Consider the following 19,753-nt stretch of genomic DNA (forward strand, 5'->3'; position numbering starts at 1 on the left):
TTTGTATCTTGCCCCCTTCCAGAAAGTCAGAAGCCTCTGTTTTTAGCTCATATAATTTTCTCGTTTCAGTATATTCAGCTCAATATTATCTATAATTTACATTACTTGTGCCAGAAATACAAAACTGAATTTCAAATAGGTCTGCAAATAACAGGTTATCTTTTATAGGTAATAAACATTTTTAGGAAGCTGCCTCTGTCAAACTAAGAAATCTGAGTCCGAATTCTATCTCTGACACAGTGCAATCCAAGTAAATCAAAACCTCTCAACAAGTTTCAGTTTTTTCACATAAAACATGGGCATAATCACCCATACTCCTATCCTGAGTTACTCTACCTTGATACCAGGAGGAAAAATAAATACAAATGCATCAGCAAATTTTGAATTCTTATGAAGCAAGATGCTATGAGCTATATATACTGAGTACCTCTGAAAGAAATACAGAATACCCATTAAACTCTTCAGAGTTATGTAATAGCATACAGTTTGAAAAATGCTTTCATACATTATTTCATTTGATGGGTATATACAAACTGTAGGACATCATAAGGAAACAGAAATTACATGTTACTGATAGAGGAATGTGAAACCGTAAGGACTTAAATTACTTTCCAGGATCTACAATCAAGAAAGTAGTCACTGTCTCTCCTGGTTCCACAATATGATATTAGATGAAGGATATGAGGCCTTTTTTTTGCCTAGCTTTGGACACACTGTCTCCAAAATCATATGGGATAGTTTGGCTGGTGAGGCTGGTTTTCCAGAAGTAGGAGAAGTCCAGATATAATCTGAATCAGCCACATAAATTTCTTTCTAGAGTAATCTCTAATATGCCAAAGTCTCTTTAATTGAAATCACCAAGAGACTCTCTTTTAGGAGAAAGTCTGAAAATTCCATTAAAATGAAATCAGGAACAGAGAGGCTACTTGTAAGAAAAGATGAAGAATATAGGTTAAAAACAAATTCAAATGTTCATGTATCTGAAAGGCACAACAGGAATTTGAAAAATGAAAAACTAAAAAAAAAAAAAAAAAAAAAAAAAAAGAGGTTAGAGTGGGAGAGAGCCAAAGCATAAGAGACTGTTAAAAACTGAGAACAAACTGAGGGTTGATGGGGGGTGGGAGGGAGGGGAGGGTGGGTGATGGGTATTGAGGAGGGCACCTTTTGGGATGAGCACTGGGTGTTGTATGGAAACCAATTTGACAATAAATTTCATATATTAAAAAAAAAAAAACTAATCTTGGTTCAAAATGAAAACTAGGAGAGACAAAATTAAAAAAAAAATTTTTTTTTAACGTTTATTTATTATTGAGAGACAGAGCATGACCATGGGAGGGGCAGAGAGAGGGGGAGAACCAGAATCCAAAGCAGGCTCCAGGCTCCGAGCTGTCACCACAGAGCCCAATGAGGGGCTCAAACCCACAAACTGATATTATGACCTGAGCCAAAGTCAGACGCTTAACCGACTGAGCCACCCAGGCGCCCGAGGAGAGACAAAATTTTTAAAAGAAATATTTTCTTTCAGTGACCACTGCAGGATGAAAATAATATTCTCCCTACCCTCACTTAAAGACTGTGTTATTTAGTATATTGAGAAACTAAATAAGAACCATGTTATGACAACTCCATGTTCAGAGCTCTGCTGTATCAGATTTTAAAACTAGAATACCATCTCATGACTAAGTGAACGCATTGGAGAAGTAAAGTTCCATAATAAGACTGGCTCATTAGGAGGAACATCCAAGAATTCAATTTATTGATGATCAGAAACACCTTGTTATATGCATGACAGAATGCCAATAATTATTGAAGCTGGGTGATGGGCACGTGGAAGTTCCTTAGTACTATTCTGTTTACTTTATATGTGCTTAAAAGTATCCATGATAAAAAAATAAGAAAAAGAAACAAACAAACACATTATAAAGCAGCATGGACAAAATAATTCTGGGAAATTTGGGATATTTACATAGTTTTTTACTTGCTCAACTCACAACGTGCTAAATTTGAACATAAAACTTCACAAGATACCCCACCCCGCTCCCTTATTATTCACATTCCCAGCCATAAATGGTGCTCTAGGAGCCCAGTTTCCTGACATCAGCCATTTACACGATGTCTCCAATCCTTTATGGTTTTATATGTTCCCTCAACCACTAGTTTCCCATCACCAAAGATCATGAATTGTTCTGTTGTTCTGTTATTCCATGACTGGAATAGAAGCTACAAGAACAGAGAAACTGAGAGGAAGTAGAGTTCAGTGGTTAAGAAAACTGGCTCTAGTGTCAGACTTTCTGGGTATAATTCTGGTTCTATCACTTATTATCTAGATGACCTGCAGGTTATTTTGGCTTGAAGAGTGTCCTCTTTTCAAGTGATTTTCTGACTAAGAGAAACACCAAAGGTTATTTCCTCTATTTTAAATTCTTAAATACTTTACAAACCATTTTACTCTAATAAGTCTACCAACTTCTCCAAATGGTAGGCAGTGTAACAAGTCCCAAGGTCTGTTCCCTTATCCAGTTGTGAAATTCATTTCTTTTTCTTTTTTTTAAGATTTTAATTTTTTTAAGTAAATGCTACACTCAACGTGGGGCTTGAACTCACGACCTTAAGATCAAGAGTCACATGTTCTACCGACTGAGCCAGCTAGGCACGCCCCCGCCTTTTCTGATACGATCCATAAACGTACAAAACACACAGCTAAGTATTTTAAGAAGCAGGTGCAAAAAGAAAGCCTTGTTGGTAATACAACATGTTAGATATGCATCCAATTTTCAGTCCAGCTGACTAAGAATACTGGAATTCACCAACATGAAGTAACCCAATGGGCCCAGTAAGACAAGAATGAATTTCTCTTTTTATATCTCTTGTGGTCAGAAAGTACTTTTGTTCACTTGGGGAAACAGGACCGATGGGGAAGACCAAAGCCAGGACTGAGGAGAGGGCAAGGGCAGCATGCCTAAGTATCTCTGCTCTGTTTACATCTGGCTTGTATTATCAACACTGCTTTTTCAGAAACCATCAGTCTTAACAGGCAGAAATCCCAAAGAGAATAGTAACAAACTGTTAACAATGTTATCTACAGAAACAAAATCCCAGCATTGCTGTTTAAGGCTGTCATGTCTCCAGAGGGAGCACAAACAGAGCTTCTGCTTCACACATGCCAGCCAATGCCCACCAGGATGCCAGATAGGAGGGCCTCACTGGGGTAAACACATATTGCCAGCATAACAACATACTATACACACTCTCCTAAGGTCAGGCCAAGTATGCTAATGAAGTTAGATTTGTTTTCTTTCCTTCCTTCCTGTTAAGTAAAAAAGAACATCACTAAGAAACACATGAAAATAATTTATTTATTTTGGCTTTGAATGAACTATTCCTTATTCCCCACTCCTCAATTTCTTAGCTTTTAGTTCTCCACTGAAATGCTTTGCTCTGCATAATCTCAGGCATTTTAGTTATTCAAGAACAACAACAAAAAAGTTAGTTTAATCTTAACTAGATAGCTGAAGATTTCACCAAGGATTACAGGCAGATCACAAGGATCAAGACCTCAGTTCTCTCAACATAATGGAATAAGTTAGCAAAAATAAAACTTTTATTGAGTAAGTAAAGAGGTATAGTTGAATGGGAAAAAAAATAATAGTGGCCCAGAATCCTCTTTAAGAGTATTTAGGTCCAAAGTAATAAAGGCAATAACTCACACTACACAAAAGAAAGCACTTGTCTGACTTTATGTGTTTATTCTCTCTTAAATGGATACTACCATGTAGTGTAAACCCTGAGAGGTTTGTTGTTGTTGTTGTTGTTGTTGTTGTTGTTGTTTTGTAATGCAAGTGCCTGACTTAGGCTTTGATTGCAATGGCATCCACTGCCAAGATGTTTATCTCAAATAAACACATTATCAGCCATATGACTAGAGAAAGAGCCAGGCCACCTCCCCCAACTGAGGCTCCTTTGTTTTAGAAATCCTAGTTGATTTCAATAACTGACCATTTAGGCCACTTGCTTCTTCTCTTCCCACGCTTTAAGTTCCTGCTCTTATGTTTTAAATTCACCAATAAACAGTGAGCCTGCAAAACCCTAGTTTCCCATCCTCAATTCTATTTAAAGCAGAACCTCAGGCATGTGCATGCTCTCTGTCTACCTGTGACCTCAATGTCTGGCCCCACGTGAGCTGTGTAATTTCCAGGTTCTGTAAGCAATAAACTTTTACTTTTTCAAAGTTTCCTGATGGTTACCACTTAAGGGTATCCTGTAATCATAGTAAAAACCACAAGGGCGGTCAAGCCACGACACCGGCTATGGACAGGCTAAGACCAACAAAAAACACTACTATCTATAAATTGAGTGACTGTGACAGATGGAAAAATATCACAGAAGCAAGCCAACAGGTCCAGGCTCATCTAAACAAACCATAACTTTAGTCCACTTCCTAGACACTAACCATTATGGACACAAGCCCAATTACAAGGGACCAAATTAGACCAAAAATGAAACAGAAGCTACAGAGGTCCATCTGGAGCAGTATCTTATGTTGTAAAATGTTACAAATATCAAATCCTTCCAAATTAAGACAAGCTATTCCTCTGCATCCATTTCTTAACTACTACCAATTTGCAGATGTAACTGAATTATGAGTGTCCGTTACTTTCTGCTAGGTTTGTTCAGGTTTCTACTCCTCTCCACCTGATCCCTATGTGTATTTGTCTTAAAACAAAATTCATCATATAAGGAATCACCAATTTTAAAATATGCTGCACTTGGGGGGGTACCCAGGTGGCTCCGTCAGTTAAGCGTCTAATTTTTGATTTCGGCTCAGGTCATGATCTTGCGGTTCATGGGTTTGAGCTCCGCATTGGGCTCTGCGCTCATGCTGATGGTATGGAGACTGCTTGGGATTCTGTCTCCCTCTCTCTCTGCCCCTCCTCTAATATGCATGCTCTCTCTCTCTCTCAAAAATAAACACTGAAATATATTATACTTTAATTCACACCAGTTAATTTAATTAATAAGTGCCCACAATCACAGAATAACAGCAGGGAGATATGCAACTATCTGATGATGAACTGCACTAACAGCCCTGGTATTTGTTTACATATAAACACCGAGCTGCTGAGTTTCACAGCAGATCCTGGGGATGGTTAGTCAAAATCTACCAATGATCCTATCACGAGGAGATGAAAAGACTTGGAAAGACAAATTAAATGGCTTCCAGGTTTTGGCTGTCATGTATGGGCCCATGCTGCTGAATCACAGCACACTCAAGTTTAAAACTCAGGTTAACAGACTCTTCTAAGACAGTAGTTTGAAAATATAAATGACTGACGCCCCATCTGCTCACTTCCAAACCTCCACACCCTTTCTTCTCCATCTTTTACCTTTGGAAATCCTACGGCTCTGAAAAACATAGCTGGGAAATCACTATCTAAACATACAGGGAGGCAACAGGCAAAGAGCTGCTGAGATCTCTATTTTCTTTTTCAATAAGGATGTTTCTGGCTGATTCCTGATTGGTGGGATGTATGCTGAAGTTTGATTCTAAGTGTTTGGGTATCTACTGGATTTCCTACCTACTTCTTCTCAGTCTCCTAACTGGTCTAGTAAGCTGTGGTTATGGTGTTTTTCCTAACCAGAATCCACTGACTAATGTTAAGAATATGGGCTGTGGGGGGGCGCCTGGGTGGCTCAGTCGGTTAGACGTCCGACTTCAGCCCAGGTCACGATCTTGCGGTCTGTGTTTGAGCCCCGCGTCGGGCTCTGGGCTGACGGCTCAGAGCCTGGAGCCTGCTTCTGATTCTGTGTCTCCCTCTCTCTCTGCCCCTCCCCTGTTCACGCTCTGTCTCTCTCTGTCTCAAAAATTAAAAAAAATTTTTTTTTTAAAAAGAATATGGGCTGTGGGAAAGAGTGGCTACAAAATGCCACCAGCACACACGTACAATACTCTATGGTGGTTGCCACTTTGGGTTTGAAACCCTAAAAATTAAAGCATAAAAACACCTTAGAAGGCTTTGATTTACTATGAAAAACTGTCTTGAAATATACGGTCTCAAAAATTTGCAAGGATATACCCTAAACTGTTAGTCAATGGTGATCTCTGGCTGATATCACTATTAGAAATTTTTATTTTCTTCATTTTGCTTATATATCTATTTATTTTTCTCCAACTCATATTACCTATTACCTGTTAGCGTTTAGCCTAATTACTATAATGTCCTTATGACTTCTGCCTGGGTTTTGATTTGTCAGAATAGAGCAGTTCTAAACGGTAACCAGAGCGCTCCTCTGCTCTTTGGACTTCTAAGGACTCTCCAATAAATGCCTAAAGTTTCTTGCCAATCCTATTCTCCCACTCAGAAGGCTTTAACTTTCTAGAGAGCGCAGTAGGTGAAAATACACCAAATAGCATTTGGTCATTGGTCAAGTGATTCTGGTACAAGATCTAGAAGGGTCAGCATGGTTTAGAATGAATGCTAGCACATATTGGTGTCAGAGATAAACTGTGGGTTCTGGCACACCATGCTGGTCACAGGGATCGTGGGGGCACACCAGATCCTTAGATTTTCCATAGAATAATCTAGCTAATAGACTAATTACTGAAAAATACTCCACACTAGTGCAGCTTTTTACTCATATGTCTTAGGAGGCAGAGTAACACCGACTCCAGTCAACCCCGAGTTAGTATTATCAGATTAAGCTCACCTTTGTGGCCATGATCTTCACCCCATGAATTCTCCACTCTCCATTTCACAAATGTACCATCCTGATCATCCTGCAAAAAAGTGGATAACAGTGTATGGTCTGAAACTAGATCCCTCCTGCTGAGGTGTCACATAATTTTAGCTCTTCTTCAGCCACTTAGAAGAAACAGCCTTCTCTATACAGCCATGATCTACATGACCAGGGCCAAATATTCCCTACTATAACTAAAGGGATACTCTAATAGAAATGGGGTTTAACTCTCGAGGTAAAAATGCAAGAAATCTAATAAATACTATTTTCTCCATTACACTGTAGTCTATACTAAAAATAAATAAAATGCTCCTTGGCTGAAAATACAAAATATTAAATTACTAAAAGTGGTGAATACCATCTGAAGACGGGGACCCTTGCTTTTAATCAATTAGCATTCTTTGTAAAGGCTTCCCACTATATTGATTATAGAAATGATTCTAAGACCTAGTCAGAGTTTTAAAAAGAAACAAATATATTTTCATCATACAGCCTAATTTTCTCCTTAGGGGAACCAAGTAATGATACTCTCCAAATGTGCACTTTTACTGATTCAGTTACACAAGTATTGAATTTAATACAATACAGATTGAATGGCAAAGCAAAAGGACTATTTTCATAAAACAAAATCCAGATGGTTCTATCGTTCTCCCTCCTCTATCTTCATTAATAAAATAAACTCAATTATAATCTTCTTAAAGGAACAATGACACTTATCATGATAACCTTCATTTATAACCTTTACTATAGTGACACAGAAAGGGACAAGAGGAAGGCTCCATTTGGGAAAAGACTTTATTCTTTTATGTTTACCCAGGGCATTTGCTGATGTCAAAACAACTTAAATCTTTGTAGCATGAGAAGAAGAGTTGGCTACTGCATTATCTCCTAATGATTTCATCTGTCAACTCCCACTTGCATAAAACTGCATGAGTCTCAGCTACATGGGATTTGACTCTACTCTTGGCAGTTTTCTTAGATCTCAGTAATTTTCAGTCTCAGAAATAGCCAAAAATCAAATCAACAAGTTTCAAACACCGTTATCTGTACTACCCCTGCATCGCAGCCCTAGGTACCTTCAAAACCACATAATTAAACTCTACATTCTGGGGCTCGCCTATTAGATGTGTGTTCTGGTTTTCTACCCCCCTCACTGTAGAATATATTTATTTTCCTTTTAAATATCTGTATTAGATCTGTTAGAATCTGTATTACCTAGGGTCATTTATTATAATGAGTCTGCAAATGTCTCCTCTCCTTTCCTTTGCCAATGAATTCCTGCATGGCCTACATACAGCTGTTCTCTATGTCATCTACAAATATAGAATACTACCTGGACCTCCCTCATAGGGATTCCAAGAAATCAGCAACAAGAAAGAATATCCCAGAGTGTAGCTACTAGCGCTTATTTTTGTATAACCGTTCAAATGCAGTGCAAACTAGTTTTGGCAGTCAAACCCCAAATTGGAGGGAAGAGAGAAATCTCAATATAAAATTCCACTTATGATAATATAAATTCTGCTTTATACTATTAGCACATAAAGTGGCTCCATTTCCCTGAGGAAAAAATGACATCTTAATAAACCATACCAATCAAAGAATGGAAGTTCCACAGAAAATGACATAGTATGTATGATTTTTATTTCTAAGTATGTATGATTCTTAGTTCTGAAAAACAGGAATATCACACAGATGGAAACTGATAAAAAGCTGAACGTCTCCTGGAAATTACAGGCTTTTCATTTATTTTTGTCCTTTAATAATCCTCTAAAAAATTTAAAAATTTAATTTAAGGAGCTTCACGAAATCTACCTTTAGTTATAAATCCACTAAATTTTATAATATAGCAGTCCAAACATACAAATATGAACAACTCAATATTTTATTCTAAGTATTTTAGTATTTTATTTAATTTTGTATTTCATTCTATTTTTTATAGTATTTTATGAAAAGTTCCTTCTAATGTTTTGCTTCTAATGTCAAGGTAGTTATTCTGTGACTTTCCAGTGATTTGGCTACAAAAAGAACATTTCTGCTATGATGGTAAAGAATTAAAGTAGTTTGAAGCCTTTTTTTCCTTTGATCACTAGCACAGTGTAAAATATACACTTTACAGCCTAGAAATGGGTGAGCTTATTTGTGAAAGATAAAATTTCAGTTACTGTTTCCAACACTGTGTCCTAGAAATAGTGACACTACTTTTCACAGTATTTCATAGGAAATTCTAAATACTTTATATTTACATTTTCCTGAATAGCTGTGCATAAATCCAGTAATGGGCACAAAATCCTCAAATTACTGTTCCTGAAATTTTACTGCAGAAGAATCTGAATGACAAATGAAAAGAAGGTAAGTCTAAAAACATAAGTCATCAAGATATGAACATAATTTAATTCCTTATAAAGAGAAGTTATTTTATTTATAAGTTAATTCCTTATAAATAGAAGTTATCTTCTCCCCTAGGTTCTCTTGCTGATTTCTCTTCACACCAAGAACTTCCAAAGTCACAAAAAAGCTGTTCCTTCCCTACTCTCTTTGACCCAAATTCTGCTCCTCATGGAAAGTTCCTATTTTTATTACCTCTGAGCAGGCAGCCAAACCCCAAGTGACGCGAGTACAATGTTTTACTTGGAAGTTAACTTTTAACAGAAATCACATGAATGAAGCTCTCTTGGATAACAGTCTACAGGAGAATGTAGGTCCATCTGTGCAAACACTGCAGTAGGCATGCTGAGGGTCATACCTTCTCTGAGACAGCAGTGAAGGTCATGGCGTGGGTCATAAGTGACTCACCAAAAGTCAACCTCTCAGCTTTATTCATGTTCTTCAAGGAGACACCAAACACTAACTCATGATCATAGCTGTAAAAAGAATGGTAGTACAGAATAAAGACAGTACAATCAAGGGGGAAAACCGGCTTTGGGATTTAAAGGAATACAGAAGAAACTGAAGGGGCTCAACAGTTCCAAATAAATATGGGCTGTAGCATTTCAGAGAATACACATGCAGAATTTAGTCTCTCGATGGGATTCCATTCTCTATGTGTCACAAGAGTACTGAGAAAAATATGAAGTAATTAAACATATTACTTCAATATGTTGATATAAACATTCCCCATATCAAAAAGCTGACAAGATGAGTTTGTAATGGTCATTTTGGCAAGAAAAACTGTAAAAAAGCCTTTTTTTTTTTTTAAGTGTTTGTTTATATTTGAGAGAGTGCAAGCAGGGGAGGGGCAGAGAGAGAGGGAGTCAGAGGATCCGAAGTGGGCTCAGCACTGACAGCAGAGAGCCAGATGCGGGGCTCAAACCCACAAACCAGGAGATCATGAACCTGAGCATAAGTCAGATGCTCAACCGATTGAGCCCACCCAGGAGCCCCGCCCCACCAAGAAGAAACAAAAAAAAACAAACTTTTGAAGTAACTTAAAAAAATAAAAAAGATCTCTTCTGAGCTGAATTCATTCAGTTTCTGAATTCATTTAGATCACTGTTGATGGTGAAATTTAAATAAACAATGTCAAAAATATTCAAGAATATTGTCAAAGTTAAAAAAAAACATGAATTCTCTCTTTTAGCAGATTTCTTTACTCTGTTGTTAACTGTCAGCTAATTTCTCAACTTTTTATAAGTAACAATAAGAAAACATAAAGGGGTGTATTTTATAATAGTCAAGGAATTTTGTATGATTTAGTTAGCAAATGAATCTTCACTGTCATAAACCAGGAAAATGCTTTAAAGCATACATGGAAATTAGTCCTACTTGTCATAAAGACAAAATACATAAGGCATCAAAGAGAAGTAGTTAAGGATGAAATAGCGAATAAGAAATCTAAAAAAAACCTTTCATTACATCTTAAATGCACTGAGCAGACTTAAAGAGCAAGTATTTTTAAAAATGCTTTTCTCATATAGGATGGCTTTTCAGGAACATGCAATAATTTCAACTTAGTATGAAGTATGCTCTTGACTTCCCAGGTTAGAGCATGTATGTACGTGGAGGTTCTGCTATGAGTCCTCAAACTCTACAAGATGAAAAGAGAGAGATCCACCCTTGACCCTTAATCTTTGGGTGAACCTCAGCTGAGTCATTTCATACCAAGAGTACACTCCAATAGTAACAACCCACAAAGGATTTTTTATTTTAAATTTCTTGTACTCACACATTCATGTCACTGAGGCCCAGCTTGCCACTGAAGTGTTTTCCAACATCGCAGCCAAACCACACAGCCTAGAAATGGAGGAAAGAGGAAAAAAAAAGTCAACATAAATCCTATTTTCCTAATACACCAAACAAGTGGAGGTTTTAACCCCAATGTGGAAGACACAGAAACAACACCAACCTCTCCATCTTTGATGGAGGCTGCAACCATCTTCTTCAAGAAGTCAATGGGCTGGTTGTTATATAGAGTTTTTCTCCCGCCAACCATATTGCTTAAGTAGTCCACTGTGTAAACTCTGTTGTACTTGTGCTGGGGCCGAGGGTCATTCACTAAACAAATCTATTGAGATCAATACCACGTTGATTAGAAAACCAGGAATGTGAAACAAGACACACACACCTCTCCTCTAAGTTCATATGTGGGCATCAAACTCATCACCTCTGCCTACAAGAAAAAAACATTACAAATACCTTGTGTTAAATAACAAAGAAACAAAAAGTGAGTCATGTGAGAGAGATTCTTGCAGAATCCAGTTGGGGACACCCTTTGGGAGCTACATCTACTTGTTTTTCCTACTGGCAAGAATTGCCCCAAAACTAATTCTGAAGAACTGTATGCAAGGAGTATCAAGGCAAGATAGAGATGACATCTCTAGAAGATCCTTGCTCTCAAGTTACAAGACAAGCTCAACTCCTGGCAATACAGCAACCAAGCTGGGATTCCACTGATAATGTCATTTGCTTATAAGAGGGCCAAGACACCAACAAAGTAAGAGGCTCTGGTCATCGTGCTAAATTGGTGGAGAAGACATGAAGAGAGCAGAAAAAACTAGGAGAGGACAGTGCTCCCTTCCACGAGAGGGTTCCTAATGAGCCCACAGTACAGAGGTGCTCTGAACCCACAGTGAGAAACACCTAATCTCCTTTTATGGTCTTGCACTTAAGATTGATTCTGGGCCCAAATCATGGAAGCATGTGCGAGTTAAACTGACTGCTGGCCTAAAGTTAGAAAAGTCTCTGAAGAGGAGCACTGAGGAAAGGTGACAGATCCTGAGATGATCAACTTTATAAGTAAGTACATAAAATATGTCAGAGGAAGGGGGAAAAAAGTGTGTTTAGTGTCTTGTTTGATGATTGCATGTTAACCCAAGAATCTTATGCCCTTCCCTGTAGTCAACAGGTATCTGAAAGTAAATAGCCAGTGGCTGCCAGTGCCTGTCTCCAACCTTATTTTCCATATTGAAGAGTGGCTTGACATGTTCCCTGTAAAACTCCAACGGTGTTATGGGGCCAATCTTCTGATAATTTTTATCTTTGTCTCGATACTCCCAGGTAAATGTCTCTGGTGGATTACCCAAACAAATGCACACCACTCGGAATATCTGGAAGAAAGGAGGACAAATGAGCAATGGCTAGGGAAAAGTGTTACCTCGTCATTTTCTTCAAGCTTGGGAAACACAAGAAATCAGCAGCTTATTCAAGCCAGAAGTTTCACAGGAAATCTAATACTTCCAAAAATTTGAAGGCTGATGTCTAGGACTTGAGATCATTCAACTTGTGCGTTCATAAACACTCTAAACAATACAATTCTGAAATGTTAATAGTTAGTGCTTAGGATTTTCCCTGCAAATTATACTTCTTTAGCCAAGAAACCGCTCACCACTGATACCCAATAAGATCTGGGTTGCTACTCTGGTGATTATATTTTAAGTGACAAATAATGATGTATTTTATAAATGGATTTCCTTCCCTTTAGGCATCTAGGTTTTCCATTGATTATGACAGGGATCTCCACTAACAGAAAAGGCATTAACTTTTCAGTTGGAGCTTGGATAATGCCTATTAAAAGTATTATTAGAACAAAAATAACTTCTAGTGGAAGGTACCATTTTTGGGGTCACAAGACCCTACATATTTTCTAATGATGTCACACCTTTCAAGTTATCATTATAATCCAAGGATATATTTTGCATTATTTTCATCTTATAAAAAGACAAAAATAGAAGCATAAAGAAATATCTTGTATAAGGTCTGCTCTATCAAATTTGCTATATCTTTTTAAAAATATAATAAATCTCTACCCCACAGTTACCACCCTGATCCAATTTCATCACTTATTATCTGCATTATTTGTACTACACATTTGTATACTCCATTACATTCCAGAGAAATGAATATTTATTGAGTGTGCCTATTTTATGTTAGATACTAGGTATCTGCTAGGCTTTGTTAATTCTCATAACACTCTCTCAAGGTATAATTTCCCCTCTCTTTTTTTTCCCCCAAGAGATTGAGACTCGAAGAAATTAAGATCTACTTAAGGTCACATAGCCAATAAATGCCAGAACCATGGTCTGAATTAAGGTCATACGTTGTTTTTTTTGTTTGTTTGTTTTTGTTTTTGTTTTTTTTTTTTAAAAAGCTTTATGGGTACAGGGTTTAAGAAAAGGGAACATTTACTGAATGTTGTGCTGTACTATAGTCTTTGAATATCACATCTCTAAATCTTCTAAACAAAAGTAGTATGTTATTTCCATTTTACAAATAGAGAAACCAATACTCAAGGGAAAACTAATAAGGGAAAACTTCAAGGGAAAACTAACAGAAATCTAATAAATGGCAGAATTAGGATTTGAATTCAGATCTGATTTCAGTGCTGTTTCCAAACCACCACGAATCAAGCATTTGACACTGTAACTTTCTCGGTTTCATAGAATTTGTCTCCTCAAAAGACCATAAACTTCTTAAGGATAAGGACCAGGTCATGGATATTTGGTCTCTCCTACAGCATAGCATGTAGCACTATATCTGATCTAGATATAATAGCTGATCTGAACACTGTTCTATTCTCCACATCATTAGAGGATGAGTAATTTTAGAAACATTAGTTTCTTCAAGTCATTTCCCTGTTGAAGATTTCATAATGCTTCCCTATTACCTCCCACAACAAATCTAAATTCCATGACCTTATTTACTATTCTCACTTTTTTTACTGAGACATAACATATATTCAGTAAGTATATAAAGTACACTAATCTGAAATATACAGCTCTATTCAACTTTTTACATACACACATACCAATGTAACTACCATTTATATCAATATACAGAACATTTCCGGGGTTCCAGAAGTTCCCCGGTCCCTTGGCAATCAATAACCCACACCTCCCCCACGGTAAGTACCATTTTGACTTATACAACCATTGATTAATTTTGCCTGTTCTTTAACTTCATATAAATGGAATCAGGGGTGCCTGGGTGGCTTGGTTGGTTGAGCGTCCGACTTCGGCTCAGGTCATGATCTCACGGTCCGTGAGTTCGAGCCCCGCGTTGGGCTCTGTGCTGACAGCTCAGAGCCTGGAGCCTGTTTCAGATTCTGTGTCTCCCTCTCTCTCTGCCCCTCCCCTGTTCATGCTCTGTCTCTCTCTGTCTCAAAAATAAAATTAAAAAAAAATTAAAAAAAAATAAATAAATGGAATCATACAGCATATTTTCTTTTGCATCTGATTCTTTTGTTGACATAATGCCTGTGAGATTCACTGGCTGTGCTGTGGGTATTACTAATTTGTTCTTTATTGCTGTATAGTAGTCCACTGTGTAAACATATTATAGTTTATCTACTCTCTTACAATTTGAGACATGTTGCTTTGTTTTATATTATTTGTTTACCGTAATTATAAATTATCCAAGCCAGTTTGTAACACTTCCAAGTCAGTTTGTAATACTTTGGAAAGAACAGTTGGCTCCAAGCAAACTAACAATAGTTACATAAGCTCTAACTTAAAAAAAATATTTCCAAAGTATAATCTCTAGAGTCTGTGACACTGTATCTTCTTTTTTTTTTAAATTTTTTTCAACGTTTTTTTAAATTTATTTTTGGGACAGAGAGAGACAGAGCATGAACGGGGGAGGGGCAGAGAGAGAGGGAGACACAGAATCGGAAACAGGCTCCAGGCTCCGAGCCATCAGCCCAGAGCCTGACGCGGGGCTCGAACTCACGGACCGCGAGATCGTGACCTGGCTGAAGTCGGACGCTTAACCGACTGCGCCACCCAGGCGCCCCTGACACTGTATCTTCTTGATAAGAGGCTCTGCTGTTCTGAAATAACATTCCCTGTTCTCAAAGGTACCACTGACAGAGAGCTTTAGATAGCCAAGTCTGCTCTCTGGTGGTCAACCTGGGAATGTCATCTGCTTCTCACAAGACGCACTTGGCATTCAGGACAAAAGAAAAATACTAGTCATCGAACACAAGTCATTATACACAATTGAATAAAGTAAGACTATAACCATATACCTCAGATTATAAGTACATATGAAAAACCGTAATTATCCATTTAGGAAAATATATTTGTGACTTCAATTGAAATTATCCACTCCCCATCCCAGCACTTGCTATCTTTCCTTTATTTTCCTCCATAGCACTAACCTTCTAACATATTACACTTTTTATATATTTTATTCATCTCTATTAGAAAGTAAACTAGGGGCGCCTGGGAGGCTCAGTTGGTTAAGCGTCCGACTTCGGCTCAGGTCACGATCTCGCGATTCGGGAGTTCTAGCCCCATTTCGAGCTCTGTGCTGACAGCTTGGAGCCTAGAGCCTGCTTCAGATTCTGTGTCTCCCTCCCTGTCTCTCTGCCTCTCCCCCGCTCACATTCTGTCTCTCTCTCAAGAATAAACATGAAAAAACATTTTTTTAAAAAGAAAGTAAACTATATGAAGGCAAGGATTCCTGTCTGTGTTGTTCACTGCTACATCCCAATGCCTAGACAGTACCAGGGATATGTGTTAAAGAAATACCTACTGAATAAATAATTTGTAAATGTGATTTTAGACTAAACTTAGTATAAGAACCAACCCGATAGGGGCGCCTGGGTGGCGCAGTCGGTTAAGCGTCCGACTTCAGCCAGGTCACGATCTCGCGGTCCGTGAGTTCGAGCCCCGCATCAGGCTCTGGGCTGATGGCTCGGAGCCTGGAGCCTGTTTCCGATTCTGTGTCTCCCTCTCTCTCTGCCCCTCCCCCGTTCATGCTCTGTCTCTCTGTGTCCCAAAAATAAATTAAAAAAAAAAAAAAAAAAAAAAAAAACGTTGAAAAAAAAAAAAGAACCAACCCGATAAAAAGGTGTTAAAGAGAGCCAAGGGAGTGGATTCAGGGAATATGGGCTCTCTAAAACACTAAAATACTGAAGGCAGAGAAATATGGGTCTCAATGACACATGGGAACTGAAAGTGCTTTTTCTCTAACTTCCCAAACTAATAACAAGGTGACCCTGTTGACTCTGAATATAGTTTAAAAACTAAACAACAACAAACCCCAGAGGAATCCAATGTTTGTAATTATTCCTTAGAGATCACCAGAGAATGTTGTCTTAAAATTGTGACATGAGCCAAATATAAGAGGGCAATGGTACGCCAAAAATTTATCTCAGTGAAGGATTCACCGAGATCCTTCCCTTGCATACTTTGGGGAGCAAAGGGAAGCTATGCTGAGACATGCTGCATCTATACCTGCCTCTTGTGGCCAGCTGGCTTCTATGATTTTATATCCTTGGCTAATTAAAATTATTGGGAGTTTATGGAGTGCCTGGCTGGCTCAGTCAGCAGAGCATGCAACACTTGATCTCACGAGTTCAAGCCCCACAGTGAGCACAGAGGCCAATAAATAAATAAATAGGGAGTTTAAACTAACCTCAAGGGGTGCCTGGGTAGCTCAGTCAGTTGAGCGACCAACTTCAGCTCAGGTCATGATCTCACGGTTTGTGAGTTCGAGCCCCGCGTCGGGCTCTGTGCTGACAGCTCAGAGCCTGGAGCCTGCTTCAGATTCTGTGTCTCCCTCTCTCTCTGCCCCTCCCCCACTCATACTCTCTCTGTCTCAGAAATAAACATAAAAAAAAAATTTAAACTAACCTCAAAATGCGGATATGTGTACCAACATATAATCCATCAGAAAAGCTTCGACTGGTGTCAGAATGGCCCACGTCCTATTTCCAGTTTATATCCATTTTGTACTATTGCCTATGTTTCTTATTATATTGTCTACAAGTAGGAAGAATGTAAATTATAAAGGGTTTTGCCTCTTAAGTCTAATTTTATATAAAAAAAGATCCATTATAATGGGTCTCTAGAAAAATTTCTCCAGAGAGATCTGTTCATTTTCAATAATCTGCTGAAGTCTACATGGCAAATGATAAAATCAATAAAGGCAATGGAAAAAAGAAAAAAGGACAAAGAAAGCATGAGGCATGCAACATGGAACAGGGAATGTGTGGATCTCACTTTAAAGACAAATGATGTGGGACTGAATCAATTCCCATAGCCCTGGCTCAATGGGAGACAGACATCAAGTGAGAGGAGGACGGGAGGATGTAATAGTTGACAATCAGCTATGAACATTTACCAGGGCAAGAGTTTAAAGCCGGTTACAGGCAGACACAGGATGGAGGAAACCATGGTAATTCGAAGGGTTAGAATGCAAGGTAGCTCAAAGATATCAACCTAACTACACTAAATGGAGAAAACTGGTAAAGCTAAAAGATTTTGGTGTCTAGAACCACTATAGAAGTGACAGAATCTTCATTTGTTTTTACAACACTGGGTTGCTGGGAGAGTGGACAATAAAGTCTAATGAACTATAGAAATATTAGTTGCTTACTGCTATAAAAAATGCAAAGCTACAGAGCCCTTAAGAGATGATCTACTCCAACTTACTGATTGAGGAATTAGGCTCAAAGGTAAAATGACCTATTGATCACAGAGTAGAATGGCCACAAGGGCACAAAAGGGGTCACCGAAAATAGCTGAACTTTGAAGAAAGTTCAGTGTAGAGGGTAAATAAGCTATTTACAAGAGAGAAGGAGCAGGGCCTTGGGGACTGCTGATAATGCCAAGAAGACAGCTCTCTACTGCTTTCTAGTGGGGAATGAAAGAAGGGCAACAATCTGTTAAAAAGAAAATCAAAAACACTCACCTGTGCCTGCAAGAGCAGACAGAGGAGATACTTTCTGGAGGCACTGAATATGTTTTCAGGCAGAGAAAGACATTAAAAAGTACCCTGAGGGGCGCCTGTGTGGCTCAGTTGGTTAAGCGTCCAACTTCGGTTCAGGTCATGATCTCACGGTTCGTGAGTTTGAGCCCCAAGTTGGGCTCTGTGCTGACAGCTCAGAGCCTGGAGCCTGGTTCAGATTTTGTGTCTCCCTCTCGCTCTCTACCCCTCCCCATGCTTGCTCTCTGTCAGTCTCTCTCAAAAATAATAAACATTAAAAAAAAAAAAAAAAAAAAGTACCCTTAAAAGGTATGTGCCTTTTCTGTGATGTTAAAGGAAATGAGCTCATACAGAGAGCTGATAACTAATAGTCAAATGATGATTTTGAGGTTACTTCTAGAGCAGTGTTTGAATCAAAGAAATAGTTAGAAATGCAGACTTTCCAGCTGCATCCAGACCTGAATCAATCTGCATTTTAATAAGATCTCCAGTGGATTCATAAGTACATTGAAGTTTGAAAGCACATTTACTCTTTCCCTCCTTCAAACCCTTATTCAATTATTATTTATTATTTTTCTCATTTGCATTTGCTATCCTTTTTGACATGCTGGTTCCCTCACACTGCCCTAACTGCCAAAAGACCGTTGCTCAAATCTGCAAGCCCTCTCCTTCAAGGTACCGTGACATCACCTGATTCTTCCTTTTTCATTGTCCTCCACATGAGCAAGTCCTGACAGCTTCACTTCTGAAATATATTCCAAAATGTATTTATTTCTCTTCAGCTTCAGTGTCACCAACCTGATCCAAATCACTATAACCTCTCATTTACATGACCACAATAGCCTCCTAATGGTTTTACAATCCATTCTCAAAGCACTCAGAGGGATTTTTTTTTTTTTTTGAATGTTTATTTATTTTTGAGAGAGTGAGAGACAGAGCATGAGCAGGGGAGGGGCAGAGAGAGAGGGAGACACAGAATCTGAAGCAGGCTCCAGCCTCCAAGCTGTCAGCACAGAACCCGACACAGGGCTTGAACTCATGAGCTGTGAGACCATGACCTGAGCCGAAGTCGGACGCTCAAGCGACTGAGTCACCCAGGCGCTCCAACAGAGGGATTTTTTTTTTTTTTAATTGAAATGTTACCTCACAATAAATTGCAAAATTACCACCATGGCCATATATAAGCCAGTTCTCAATTCATCTCCACAAGACCCATTCCACAACCATTCCCACCTTTGCCCAGCTCAAGCCGCATTGCTTCCTTTGTTCCTCAAAAGTACCAAGCTTTCTCCCATCTTAGGGCTTTTGCGTGTACTGTCTTCTCTGCCTGGTATGCTCTGTGTCCACTTCTCTGCATGGTTGGTCTTCCTGTTACTCCTGGCTCAGCTCAAATTTGACCTCAGAAAGGCTTTCCCTGACCACCTCATTAATCACCATATTATATGTTCTTCCAAGTACATATCACATTAGATAGTTTCTTGTTCATTTATTTGTGTATTGTCTGTCTTCCTCCACTAGTATGTAAAGTCCATGAGAGCAGGGACCCTATCTGTCTTGGTCGTCACTGTACTCCTAGTGCCTAGAAATGCTTAATATTTGTAGGTACTCCATAAATACTTGTGGAATTAATGAGTATCAATTTTTTTCCTTCTCTTCATTGCCCAGCTTCTTGAAACTACCTTCCTTTTCTTGCCATGGTCTGACTCCTCTCCATCTAGCTCCTTCCCTTCTCCTTTCTACTAACACTATTCTATACACCTGTTCAGGAAATCAGCAGCCTTTTCTCAGTCCTCATATTCTCTGACCTGTCTACAACATCTGACCCTGATGATTGGTGCCTACATCACAACATAGTTCTGGCATTCACTTTTAT

At 38.6% G+C, this 19,753-nt stretch overlaps 1 protein-coding gene across 1 annotated transcript in view; it reads right to left on the reverse strand.

Annotated features, from left to right (window-relative positions):
• The window catches only part of BLMH (bleomycin hydrolase), a 47,681-nt gene that overhangs the window by 9,536 nt on the left and 18,392 nt on the right, over window positions 1–19,753 (reverse strand). Inside the window, exons 7-11 of the mRNA XM_058704085.1 lie at window positions 12,123–12,278; window positions 11,078–11,236; window positions 10,898–10,965; window positions 9,479–9,596; window positions 6,706–6,775 (exon numbers count right to left, since the gene is read on the reverse strand). Of these exons, the coding sequence (XP_058560068.1) occupies window positions 6,706–6,775; window positions 9,479–9,596; window positions 10,898–10,965; window positions 11,078–11,236; window positions 12,123–12,278 (571 nt within the window). The remainder of the gene's footprint in view (window positions 1–6,705; window positions 6,776–9,478; window positions 9,597–10,897; window positions 10,966–11,077; window positions 11,237–12,122; window positions 12,279–19,753) is intronic.

The sequence above is a fragment of the Neofelis nebulosa genome, chromosome 16, assembly GCF_028018385.1.
Source record: "Neofelis nebulosa isolate mNeoNeb1 chromosome 16, mNeoNeb1.pri, whole genome shotgun sequence".
Classification (NCBI taxonomy): Eukaryota; Metazoa; Chordata; class Mammalia; order Carnivora; family Felidae; genus Neofelis; species Neofelis nebulosa.